This window comes from Lolium rigidum, chromosome 3 (genome assembly GCF_022539505.1).
Source record: "Lolium rigidum isolate FL_2022 chromosome 3, APGP_CSIRO_Lrig_0.1, whole genome shotgun sequence".
Classification (NCBI taxonomy): Eukaryota; Viridiplantae; Streptophyta; class Magnoliopsida; order Poales; family Poaceae; genus Lolium; species Lolium rigidum.
The window spans coordinates 398,824,228-398,837,543 of record NC_061510.1 but is presented as its reverse complement, the minus strand read 5'-3'; the positions used below and the strand labels follow the sequence as shown (position 1 = coordinate 398,837,543).

General features: G+C 45.6%; 1 protein-coding gene across 1 annotated transcript; it reads right to left on the bottom strand.

The window, feature by feature from the left end:
* Window positions 1–8,893: 8,893 nt before the first annotated feature.
* Window positions 8,894–9,400, bottom strand: LOC124700892 (zinc finger A20 and AN1 domain-containing stress-associated protein 7-like). The gene has a single exon (XM_047232948.1). The coding sequence runs from the start codon at window positions 9,398–9,400 to the stop codon at window positions 8,894–8,896; it is 507 nt and encodes a 168-aa protein (XP_047088904.1).
* Window positions 9,401–13,316: the final 3,916 nt, after the last annotated feature.

Here is a 13,316-nt window from a genome sequence, read left to right as displayed (position 1 = left end):
CGGCACGCCGCCGGGACGGGGAAGTGCCCCCGGAAGGCTCCTCCATCGACACCACCGCCATCTTCATCACCGCTGCTGCTCCCATGAGGAGGGAGTAGTTCTCCATCGAGGCTCGAGGCTGTACCGGTAGCTATGTGGTTCATCTCTCTCCTATGTACTTCAATACAATAATCTCATGACCTGCCTTACATGATTGAGATTCATATGATGATGCTTCTAATCTAGATATCATTATGCTAGTCAAGTGGATTTTACTTATGTGATCTCCGGAGACTCCTTGTCCCACGTGTGTAAAGGTGACAGTGTGTGCACCGTGTGGGTCTCTTAGGCTATATTTCACGAATACTTATTCACCGTTATGAATGGCATAGTGAAGTGCTTATTTATATCCCTTTATGATTGCAATGTGCTTTGTATCGCTACTAGTCTATGTGCTACTCATGTGATGTTATTAAAGTAGTCTATTCCTCCCGCATGGTGTAATGGTGACAAGTGTGTGCATCGTGTAGTTCTTGTCGTAGATTATGATCATAATCTCTTGTAGGTTATGGAGTTGATTATCGCTATGATAGTATTGATGTGATTTATTCCCCCTTCATAGTGTAAAGGTGACAAGTGTGTATGCTATGTTAGTACTCAGTTTATTTTGCAAAGATCTATTATGCTCTAAGGTTACTTAAACATGAATATCGAATGTTGTGGAGCTTGTTAACTCCGGCATTGAGGGTTCGTGTAATCCTACGCAACGAATGGTGTTCATTATCAAACAAGAGTATATGTAGCACAAATGAGAGAAGTTATTATTTATTATGCGATCAATGTTGAGAGTGTCCACTAGTGAAAGTATGATCCCTAGGCCTTGTTTCCAATACTGCAAACACCGCTTACTTACTGTTCTGTTGCATGTTTACTCGCTGCCATATTTTATTCAGATTGCTATTACCACTCATATACATCCATACTACTTGTATTTCACTATCTGACGAGGGATCACCTCGCCAATGCCTACGTATTGTAGACTTGGGTTTCGGGAGAGAGCGACGATGGAGATTCCGGGAGCGAGATTAGGCACACGACGTACCCAGCTTTGGGTCCCCTCGGTGGAGGATCCCTACGTGCTGCTAGCAATCCACTATATGATGATATGTACGTTTACAGGGTGTCGCCATAAGCGGGGCTATGTTGTCTATCTGTTGTCCTCTCCTCTATCGGGTACCCTGGCTAGCTTTATATATGCAACCAGCCTAGGGTTTTACAAGAGTCCTAGTCGACTACTTCTTCGGGTTGCCTTGTTGGGCCTTCTCCATATTGAGTATTCTCCATATTGGGCCGAGCCAGGTATACTAATAATGGGTACCCGAAGGGTATGCCCATGTCAGTAGCCCCCGAGTTTATAGGGAAGTTGAAGACTTGCGTAGAAACTCCAAGCATAACCATCTCCGAAGTCGAAGAAATACAAGGCGAGGTCCATGTCGTAGATCATGTGTAGCATAGATGATGTCAACGATTCTTGAAATTATTTTTCTATCGGGTGCGCGGCAGCGCTCCCGATGGGAGTAGCCCCCGAGTCTATGGGCAAGTGCTTGCACTTAGGCATAGACTCAAGTTGTACTACTTGATGAAGAACTTAACTATATTTCTGGAAGACTTGATGAAATCCATGTGCTCCCGATAGGAGTAGGCTCCACTCGAGTCGTAGAATCGAGTTGAGTCTACAAACCTGAATTGCCGTAGATGCTGTCGAAGTTATCTTTCTATCGGGTGCGCGACCAGCGCTCCCGATGGGAGTAGCCCCCGAGGCTACAGCCAAGTGTTTGCACTTGGGTGTAGGCTCAACTTGCTTTTAATCGACACCACAATTTTTCCTCTTTCTTGTATCTTATCGGGAGGGTGAACAATACCCTCGATAAGAGTAGCCCCCGAGCCTATGGTCAGGTGCTTGCACCTAGGCATAGGCTCAAGTTGTACTACTCGATAAAGAACTTGGCTATATTTCTGGGCGCAGCCCCTCTTTTTATCGACTCCGGGCCGTTGCTATTTTTATTTGACATCCATATCTATATTGTACAGGGATAATGGTAATTGGGGCTAGTTCATCTGACGGATCAGGTACTAGTTAACTGCTCTAGTGGCAATCCGCAAAAACCTACTTCAAGATCACGTCCCCGGACATGATCCCGGGATACTGGTGTTAACTAGACAGGTGCCGCTTAAGGTCTTACCATTCTGTCGAGTCCCAGTCATGTTTTATCGGGTACCTAACGCGTCCGTTAGGATTTTTCTTCGTATCTGTTGATATGGAAAAAAGTAGCAAACCGACGTCAGAGACGGGTGCCACGCCGCTCGGAACGGATCCGGGGTCTTACCTTCGCAAAGTTTTGCGGCATTCAGAGATTATTCGCGACTTTTAGCGCTCTGAGAATATATTGTCGAGTGCCTTGTTCGGCTGATGCAATGACCCATTTTACGGGCTCTTCTATATTTTTCTCGGGTGTGATGAGACAGCCGAATATATTGCGTTCTTCTATATTGTCGGGTACATCACCGATGCTCTTGCTCGGAACAATATGACGAGTCAATAGACTCGAAGATTTGTCCATCCTCTTTTTTTTTTCTTTTTGGTTCCTCCTTGATGATTTTTTCGTCGAGTTCCTCCTTGAAGAAAATTTCTTCGGGTCCTCCTTGAGGAAAATTCTTCGGGTCTTCCTTGAGGAAAATTCTTCGGGTCCTCCCTGAGGACAATTCTTCGGGTCCTCCCTGAGGACAATTCTTCGGGTCATCCCTGAGGACAATTCTTCAGGTCCTCCCTGAGGATATTTTTTTCGGGTTCCTCCTTCAGGAAAATTTCATCGGGTCCTGTTCTTTGTTGAAGACAATTTCGTCGAGTTCTCCTTATTGGGTACGACGCAGTCGACGCGCGATGAAATCTTCGAGTGCGGAGAAATTTTCAAGCCGAAGTAAAAACCACCAAATAGCGAGAATAGATGCTGCCAAATTTGTTGATGAAGAAATAACCGAGCCCCCGAGCGCTGCTGGGGTGACGTCATAATTGTTGCTTAGATACCATGTCGCAGTTATGACCCGGGGCGAAGTTGTTGTTGAGCCCCCGAGTGTTGGCTTCATAGATATGTATCCTGTTTTTGACTTCCACTAAAGAATCCGATGAAATTGACAAACCCCTTGAGGCTGAACCATTTGAATATTGAGTCATTGAAGATTACGCCATGAGAGATAAAGTCATTGTAGATGAATCCAAGATGAAATATTTTAAATGAATCCATATTAAAGAATACGCCATTTAAATATGAAGCATATATTGAAGATGAATCCGTCGATATCATAGAGGATGAATCCATTGACCCGAAGAAAATAATGAATCCATTGACCCGGAAGCTCATCGGGTAGTATTGTATAAGAGTCAACTTAATAATATCCATATAGATGAATCCGTTGATATCTTGGAGGATGAATCCATTGACCCAAAGAAAATAAATCCAGTAATAACCATAGAAGATGAATCCATTAACCCGGAAGCACGTCGGGTAGTATTGTATAAGAGGAAACCAATGATAACCCGAAGAGAATAAATCCAGTAATCCGAAGAAAATAAATCCACTGTCCCGAAGAAAATAAATCCATTGAGCCGATGAAGATATATCCAGAGCCGAAGAAAAGAAATTCACCAAGTAACCGAGTATATTTGAGGTAACGAAGTAATGGCGTAGCTCCCAGTGTTGGGTGAATTTGCTGTAATGAGGTAATGACGTAGCCCCCGAGTATTCGGGTGTGGCGAAAGTAAATAAATGAATTTTGGAGGAAGAGGAACACTTAGCTTTTTCATCGGGTGCGACGGGGTCATTGCTAGAGCAAGTCGTGCAGCTGGCATAGTCGATGTGATGGATCCACGACGAGCGTACCGCCGAGTGAGGCGAGTACGCGATGGCGAATTTACGGCGGGCGAGCCCCCGGGCGTGGCGAGTACGCGATGGCGAACGGGGTCGACATAGTAGAGGAAGTCGAAGTTTTATTTCAATCTGCAATTGTGTTGAAGTGCACAAATCCGCGTGCAAATAGCAGCACGACCCAAAAATATTTGGCAAAATAAATTTTACAAGTAGTAATTAATTGAAAATATAGCACCTGATGGTTCTTGTGTCGGATGTTATTCGTTGATGAACTTGATGGCTTGATCAATGTATGAGAGTAGCGATCGATGAGGTGGACGTAATTGATCGGCGAGGTGTGCAGCGTTTCAGCCGGAAGTTGTTGATGCAGCGGATGTAGTCAATGAAGTGACAATACGGCGAGTCCGGGACAGGTGAACCCTGAGTATGGAGTTCTTGGCGGCGAGTGTGGGCTGGCAAGCTTCAGAGATATATATATTTTTCGTCTGCAAACTCCTGTGGCTGGACCGAAACTTTTTTAGATGTCGCTCCGGCATCCGGACCTGATAACTTTCTTGGTTTAGAACTAAATCCTTTGTGCATGTCGTAGGCCATGATGAAGTGATGCGGACAGGACCGTCAACTGATACCAACGATTGAAATTGGGCGACTCGCGTGGCCATTGTCCAGAACATACGGCTCCTTGTTTTCTCCATAGCTTGGGTTCCATCAGCCATGTACTTGACCGTGCATGTTCCTCTAATAGCTTCACTTTTTTTATCTTTCTTTGAGTTGTTGTGGGCCACCAAGGAAACACCTAATCGTAGCGTCCATGACACCAACGAAGGAGCAAAGTAATTATTGACTCAACCATTGCTGTGCGAGCATGCCATGAGCGCAGTGCGCTGGCGCCGACGCAGAGCCCGTGTGCTTGGCAGAGAGAAGTACCAAACTCATTTTGCTTCCAAGTAACTTTCTTTTTTCCTTAAATCGGGACAGCTCATGCGACGAAGTCTAGCATCACCAAAGCTGATGGACTGTGTAGATAGGTTTCGCCGACTCGGCCAAAGGTCGATGGAGAGAGAACAGTCTCGCGTCGCGCCACCGTCAAGGTGGATCGACACAGCTTGCAAACACCATCCCGGAACGCGTCCAAGCTAGCCCGTTTGTCGAGATTTTTTGATGACGAAAAACCAGCCGTAATGGATGAAACAACACGTAAGCCGCCGTCGAAGGTTGAGGGATCCCGCCCGGATAACAAAATCCAATCGCCGCGATTTCCCACAGACGGCGCCAATTGACGAGGGATCACCTCGCCAATGCCTACGTATTGTAGACTTGGGTTTCGGGAGAGAGCGACGATGGAGATTCCGGGAGCGAGATTAGGCACACGACGTACCCAGCTTCGGGTCCCCTCGGTGGAGGATCCCTACGTGCTGCTAGCAATCCACTATATGATGATATGTACGTTTACAGGGTGTCGCCATAAGCGGGGCTATGTTGTCTATCTGTTGTCTTCTCCTCTATCGGGTACCCTGGCTAGCTTTATATATGCAACCAGCCTAGGGTTTTACAAGAGTCCTAGTCGACTACTTCTTCGGGTTGCCTTGTTGGACCTTCTCCATATTGAGTCTTCTCCATATTGGGCCGAGCCAGGTATACTAATAATGGGTACCCGAAGGGTATGCCCATGTCACTATCTCTTCGCCGAACTAGTGCACCTACACATCTGACAAGTGTATTAGGTGTGTTGGGGACACAAGAGACTTCTTGTATCGTGATTGCAGGGTTGCTTGAGAGGGATATCTTTGACCTCTTCCTCCCTGAGTACGATAAACCTTGGGTGATCCACTTAAGGGAAAACTTGTTGCTGTTCTACAAACCTCTGCTCTTGGAGGCCCAACACTGTCTACAAGAATAGAAGCACCCGTAGACATCAACGCGACGCCCCTCGGCCCGGCCGCCTTGGTCTTCAGCCTGCCCCCCTTCTTGGCAGCCGGCGGGGCTTCGACCGGCGAAGCTGCGGCCGCCGCCGCAGGTGCTTCGAAGAATTGCTTCGGGATCCTTTTCCTCTTCGACGGGATGGTGGCGGAGATCATGGCCGACACCACCCCGGCGTTCGGCGCAGCTCCGACGGCGACATCGACCACCGCGGCCGGAGGAGATGCATCGCCGGCGGCAGGCGGCTCTTGCGGACGATCCATGGCAGCGGGATCCGGCCGGGAAGGGCGCGGGGGAGGAGATCGGGCGGCGGCGGTTGGCTTCAGCGAAATGCTTCGCGCGCAGTGGAGTGGGCGATACTGGTTTCGCCCAGTATCCCCGCTCCCACCCCGCACAAGTAGGGGGCGACGACCCGCCCCGTACTCGAAAACAGCAAAAAACGACGCGGGTGCCGTTTTTACGGGACGTGCTAGACGGCCGGGTAAAGCCGAAACCCTCAAATCGGCGGTTATTATACGGGTTTGCCCCTTTTACGGGGTCTGTTAGACATGCTCTAAGCACCCAAGTTGCTGGATTTTGCTGCTAGCTTCCCCACGTACGAATATTTGTTTGTTGGATATTACCGTGCACTATCCATACATGCATGTTGGCAGTGAATCATTACTACACATAGTTCATGCATGCATGTATCAGGTATCCTCTGATTATGTGCAGCTTACCACATGCTATGGTTTATGCACTCACGCAAACATAGTGATAGACTTTGACTAAACAGTTCACCTCTGGACATACCTGCCACTCTCTGATCATTTCCTGCTTTTGGGTGGATGTTAACACTGCCATAGCTACAGCCCGAGCAGCGGGTTTGCAGGTTGTCTAGGTAATTAGTAGCATGACATGTGATAGTTGATTTGCATGCCGTGAGAATCTCTAAGCTGGATCGAACGGCAGCTAGAGGGGGGGGGGGGGCATTGCCACCGGGTGGCAACACCATATTTTGCATAGCCCTTTACCAAGGAGTGTTGTATTCTTGGCCTCTAGTCTTAAATTCTAATTAAGCCCCCTAGGTCCTTTGGCCGACACACTACACATTCCGTTTATCCCATCTATACCTTTTCACTATCCCCTTACCAAAAGAACATAGATAGGAAATAATCCGAATAGTTGGAGCACTCCTTGTGGAACTTGGAAGAAAGATAGCATATACAACACCATGTTGCTGAATACAAAGTTAATGAGAAATAAGTGTGCTCCAACAAATAAGAGTTTTCCTTTCAAGCTTGGCAGAATGTTGATAATATTAACTTCAGGTTCTTAGCCTTTTCCACAAAGATGATAGTGTCATCGGCGATTTGCCCGAGTTCTTGGCTCGTTCTATCATGATGGCCAACAAATCAACCACAATGTTAAATAACGTTGGTGGTAATTATGGACATCATGGACAACCCGACCCGACCCAAAAATCTCAGATAGGGCCCGACCATGACTGTAGGCTAGTCCTGGGCTTATATATCGATCTTGGTAGCCGGGCTGGCCCGATCCTGGGTTTTTGAAATAGGAAAGAGGCCCGGCTATGGCCTAGTAGGCTTTTCATTCGACGGGTCGGTCTTGGGCTTTGGAACAAGCGAAACGCTAGAGTCTTCCGGCACAAGCACATGCCGCCTATGGTGCTTTGTTAAAATATCAAGAAAGAGCTAGAGCTTTGGGTGGCCGCCGGTGCCAAGGGTGTGAGTATTTTGATGTTGCGAGAGTAGTCTGCCATGTAAACCCCCCACCCTTTTTTGGCCTTTGCTATCTTGTAAAACTGTCTCTTAATTAATAGAATGAGGCAAAACTTTTGCCTCCGTTTAAAAAAATAATAATTCTACACCTAAGAAATACTTAGGCCAGGCCGGGCCTAAAAAATCCGGTGCTAAAAAGCATAGGTCTTAGCCTATCCCGTACTGAACGTCGAGGACAAGCAATCCTGGCCTGGAATTTTGGGGGGGAGACTTGTATAGGATCTCCCCATTACGTAGGATCATAGGATCAACTTAGAGAAATCATACTTTTGCTATGCGAAAAAATCTGAAAATAATTAGCAACATGCATATAGGTTGTACCTACAACTCCAAAAAAATTCAGCTCAAAATCTAATCTACACTTGGAGAAACAAAAAAAGATAAATTCTGATGTGAATAGTATCAGATCTGGTTGAATAGTATTTCACACTATTCACACCCAGATTTATCTTTTTTGTCTCTCTAAGTGTATGTCGAATTTGAAGTTGCAAATTTTTGGCATTGCATATATAACATAGATGTGTGTTGTCATTTTTTTTCAGAATTTTTGAACATGTTTTATCTTTGCAAAAAATTAATCTCATAGATCTCATCTAAGATCTGATCCTACCTAAGTCTTCCCCGGAATTTTGGCTCGGGCTGCCCATGCCAAGGACTAGTTCATCCTGACGGCAGGTGGTCATGTCAGCTTGAGATATAGATGTTCAAGGTTTATTATATAAGTGAAAACAAACAAAATACGGAGAACATCAATTCTATTATATCCTCGAGATATAATTGCAACTTATAAAAGATCAGAATACTATAAGCGAAAACATATCCTACCAACCAAAACCATTTTCCCCAGCAAAAGCGAAAAACATTATAAAAGATCATACTACCTCTGTCCATAAAAGGATGTCAAAAGTTTCTCTAAATTTGGAGTACATAATATACCCACAGAAGCTTCTAGTTGGATCCTGAATCGTCTCAGATTTGCACCTTTCTGCAATCTTCACAGCATACTGATTTGCACCTGCCAGTTATGTCCAAAATAACATTACACGTCCCAGGCCAAGAAAATACGACCACTGCGATGATATTACTCTCTCGAACCAGTACAAACTGTTCGTGTTCATCCGTCAGATTCAGGTATCGATGTTCGAAGTTAATTATAAGTGGACGACAGGCAAAATACCGAAAACATCAATTCTATTCTATCCTCGAGAACGATTATAATTACAAGGGATCCTAATTACAAACTGTTGAGTTCGGTCTAGTAAATATCCTTCAGTGATCTCCTGGGCATCAGATCCTCGTGGCGAGCTTGTCGGCAACGACGAGCGGGTTGTGCTTGGCGATCGTCTCCCGCCCGGCGGTCTTGTAGTCGAAGCCGCAGTCGTGCTTGTCGGAGTAGCGGTGGACGCCGCAGAAGGTGCCCTCGCAGCGGCATCGGAACCCCAACATGCCCACCTTCTTGCGGCAGGTCGCGCACCGGTTCTTCGCCGGCATCGGCTGCTTCGTGGACGCCAAGGACGGCTCAGCACCATCAGAGGACGCGACGGTGACGATCGTCTTGGCCTTCTTCTCCGGAGGCGCGGTTGAAGCGGCAGGGGCGATGAAGACGCTGTCCGCGGCCGTGGTGTCAGAGGCGGCGGCGACGCGTTCCTTGTAGCACTTGGAGCACAAGTTGCCCGTGGCGGCGGCGCCGTAGAAGCCGCAGCCGGTGGGACACTTGCCGGCCGTCTCCTCGCTGTCACTGTCACTGTCAGGGCACTTGCGCTTCAGGGAAGTCGCCGACGCGTGGTGCGCCATTGCTAGATGCTACTCCTCGAACACACGTCCGCGCGTTTCTACTTGGGCGGCGGGACGTGCGTGATCTGCCTGAAGTTCTCTCGTGAGGCGGCGAGGCTACGTGTGCGTTTGGTGAAGATCCTGGGCTGTGGGCGAGTAGACCTTTATCGGCTGGGCGATAGCCGTAGACGAGGTGGTTTCGGGTTCTAACCGACCGGCCGAGCCGGACTGCGCGACGGACAGCGTGTGCATGCAGGAAGCCAGGAACGGATTTTCGATCGTACGCTGTACGCAACGCAAGACGTTCCGGAAGGATCTGAAGCAGACAAAGCTAAAGATAACAATCGAAGATTATTTTTTCCTCTAGGTGCTAACACGTGCTTCGTAATTTTGCCTGTCAGCCACTTGCAATTATTTTAGGAAATGAACTTTTTGATTTGGTAATTAAGTTTTCATAAGCGGGATTGCTATTGTTTCTACATGTCTCGAGCTAGAGATGAAAACGGAACTGAAACGGACGGAACTGACTAGTGCCATAATGCGGATGGTACACGTGATAAGCTACTCTCAAGTCTCAAACAAACAAAGAAAAACTAGTGCCATATTTTATAAAATCATAAATGATATGGAAACTCCGGAAACAAATATGAAAGCAGATACTGTTAAGACAAAATTAGGGTGATTAGGTAAACGAAGGGACCCATTGAATCATGAATACAAACTCAAGCAAACCTTTTCCTAACCCTGACATGGTTGCTCAGTGTGATGGGTGTAGGGGATGGGGTCCGTAGAATGTTCAGTTTGACAATGTCACTCACGTGTTGGGCTCACTAGATTGGCTATGCAAAACAACCTTAAAATGGAAATTTTGTATTGGTCGCAAATATAATTTTTGTTTCCATATCAGTTCCATCGGAGAACGTTGTTTTTTTTTCCGTCCTTAAAAAAAAAGTCGTTTCTGCTTCCCTTTTTCACAGAAAAATCGGAATGTTTTCGCTCCATTTTAGTCTCTATCTCGAGCACATCTTTGATCGGTGCTTGACTGCCTAAGGTTGTCATGTCAATGCGATAGAAAACTTTTATGATGGTGACACGTTCTCTGGAAAACACTAGCAACCTATTTAGATATGTGAGGATAAATATTAACACAAATAGATTTAAACACACCATCTTGCATAGCTAGCGCAACCTAACATAAGATTTAAACACACCATATGTGAGGAAATTTAGTATGGATTATGTCTATTTTCTTAACATACATTTATTGTGAATTCATCCTGACAAATAATTAAAATATCCTAATACAAATTAGAAAAAAACAATTTAACTGGAAACTATACTTCAAGTTTAGCTCCAAAAAGAACTCAATGGTAAATAATAGAATCTAAAGGTATAATTGCCTCACCCCCATGGAGCACTCCGGCTGTATCCACGATAGGCACGTCGCGTGGAAGGATTGGGCATTGGCCTCGCTCGGTCTCTTCTGTTTGATCCACGTGTTGCAGTATGGTTGGCAAGGAAAGAAATATCTCCAAGGGAAAAAGCATCGCGAGTCGCGACCCAACTTTCCCCAGTGCCCGCATGTGAAACCCTAGCGCCGCCTTCCACTCCTCTCCTCGATCTCCTCTCTCTCGGCGCACCCTCCAATCTCCTCCACGGAAACGGCGCAGCCGGCGGAGCGTTGGCCACGCCGCAGCTCCTCCTCTCCGTCCTTTCTTCGCGCGCGACCACAGGCACAGCTCACTCCGTCTCCGGCTCGTCTTCGTCCTGTTCAGCGGCTGGTCGAGCTCCATCTCTTCGACTCTAGCCAAGCCCAAGCAACCGCCACGCATCGCCAAAGAGACAGGCATCCTCCGTCGCGCCGCCGCCGCCGCCGTTATGTTCTTCGGCGCCGACGCTGCTGAGAGGGCTCCTCAATGCCAGCAAATCAGGGGAGGCCGCCCTACAGGTTTGTCTCCTCTTCCTTGCTTGTACGTGTGTGCGGGTGTAAAAAAATTTTGATGTCCTTATTCCTCGAGTGGCTGAGGAAAAACCAGTAGGGCAATTTGGAGTCAGCGCAGCGTCCATGAAGGAGGAGGATGTGCTCCACCTCCTCTCTCTCCTCACGGCTCCGGTGCCAATCTTCGTATAGGCTGGAAGGGGATCCCAATCTTTCCACCTCTCCTATCAATTTCTCAATTGCTCTCTCATAAGTAGCCATCTGTCGCACTCATGCTTTTCATATTTGTATATTCAGATTTTGTTTCATCTTTAACTACAAGGTGTTCGATCAAAAATCCTAGCAGGTTATAGCGGAAGATTAATACATGTAATGTTTATATTTGTGAAATTTACCTGGAGCTAAAGATGACTTGCTCAATAGTCATTTTTTTAATTGATTGAGTTTTGAAATTGTGTTTGTTGATTGAATATACAGATTGCGATTTACAGATGTATTTGAATCTATCAGGGGGTTTTCTATATAGATGGCAAGATTTAACCTGACCATTAGCAGCTTGGTGTTGATTCTTCTTATAGAGCATCAATGTGATATCTCCTATTGCAGGCAAGAACACTCTTAGCTACATGTGCCTATTTTGTGTACTTTTCCCACGTTGTGCTAGGTTATACATTTTCCATGGTTAATCTGTTATGTGAACTTTTCTGCTGTCACATATTTGATGCTGCCGTGTTAGGGGGATGAGAAGCAACAGGGAGGGCTGTGGCGGTCGAGCAAGAGAGGGGATTGGGGAGGAGATGCGCAGAACGGAATTGGCGGCTAAGGTTTCCACTCTGGAGTGCCTTTTTATACCACGCGGTAAAAAAAAACAGTCAAGATTGGTGCTAAGGAGAGCTCCGACGGGTAGTAACTCAAAGCGATGTAAGACAGGTAAATTATATTGCATAAGGAAGATTAAAAAATTATGGAAATTATCCGCCTTGATAATGTGAGAAAATAGATGTTCAATAGTTGGTTAGGTTGGTCAGGTTGGGTGCAGGAAGGCTAAGTTTTCAGCCCCGTCCTTCTTTTTTCCGTTTAATGTTCGTTAGTTTATTTATTATTTCAGATTCATCTACTAATTTGATATATGTTTAGGCCAGGTTTCACTTTTCAGCAAGTTAATATGAAATTTCATATCTGCACCATGAAATTCTTATTATCATTCTTAACATACCTTTTAATTAGGTTTAATTGGGTAATGAGGTTCAAACTGTAAGTGACAGAATCACAGAGCACGGAAAAGCTAAGGGCACTATCATGTTTTAAGGTACAATCATTTGCACAATCCCATTCCAGTGTGTACTTCCTTTTACTCAAGAGATTTCTTTATAATTATCTTTTAGGGAAGATTCAATGCTTATAAAAGGATAGCATATAGGTTTCCTGATGGGCTACGCTCTCTATTATTTGTTAAAGTGGGATCAGAATGTTAGAGTATATGATGTGTTTTTGTTGTTTAATTAAACTCTCATTCTTTTTGTCATATGCTCTACCTCAAGAATTTCTTCTAGATTTCCTTTTGTCCATTTTCAATTGTGAATGCTTTGTTTCAGGACCTGAAGAGGAAGTTTTTGCACTGGAATTCAAATGGACCTTGATCAGGTTAGTATTTGAATTATCATTATCACTGCAATATGTTTTTATTTCACATATTAGTTGAGCATGTATGATGAGAATTTTCTCCTTTTTGTTCATAGGTTCTGAAAAGTACGCTAGGCGTTTGTCCTCACCTCGGAAAGGTTCTCGGTGCCCTTGGTTACTCTAGGTCTTATTCAGTCCAGATTGTTTCCATGTATTTCTTTTCTAGGTGCTGATTGTGCTAGCTGCTCACTATTTCACTTTTTATTTGAATCAGTCAAGCGTTTTAAGTGGAATATTGGGGTGAAATCTTGTTCTTCGAGTAGGTAAAGGTTTGAACTTTATGTTTTGAACCACACTGCAAGTTAGAGTTTTTTC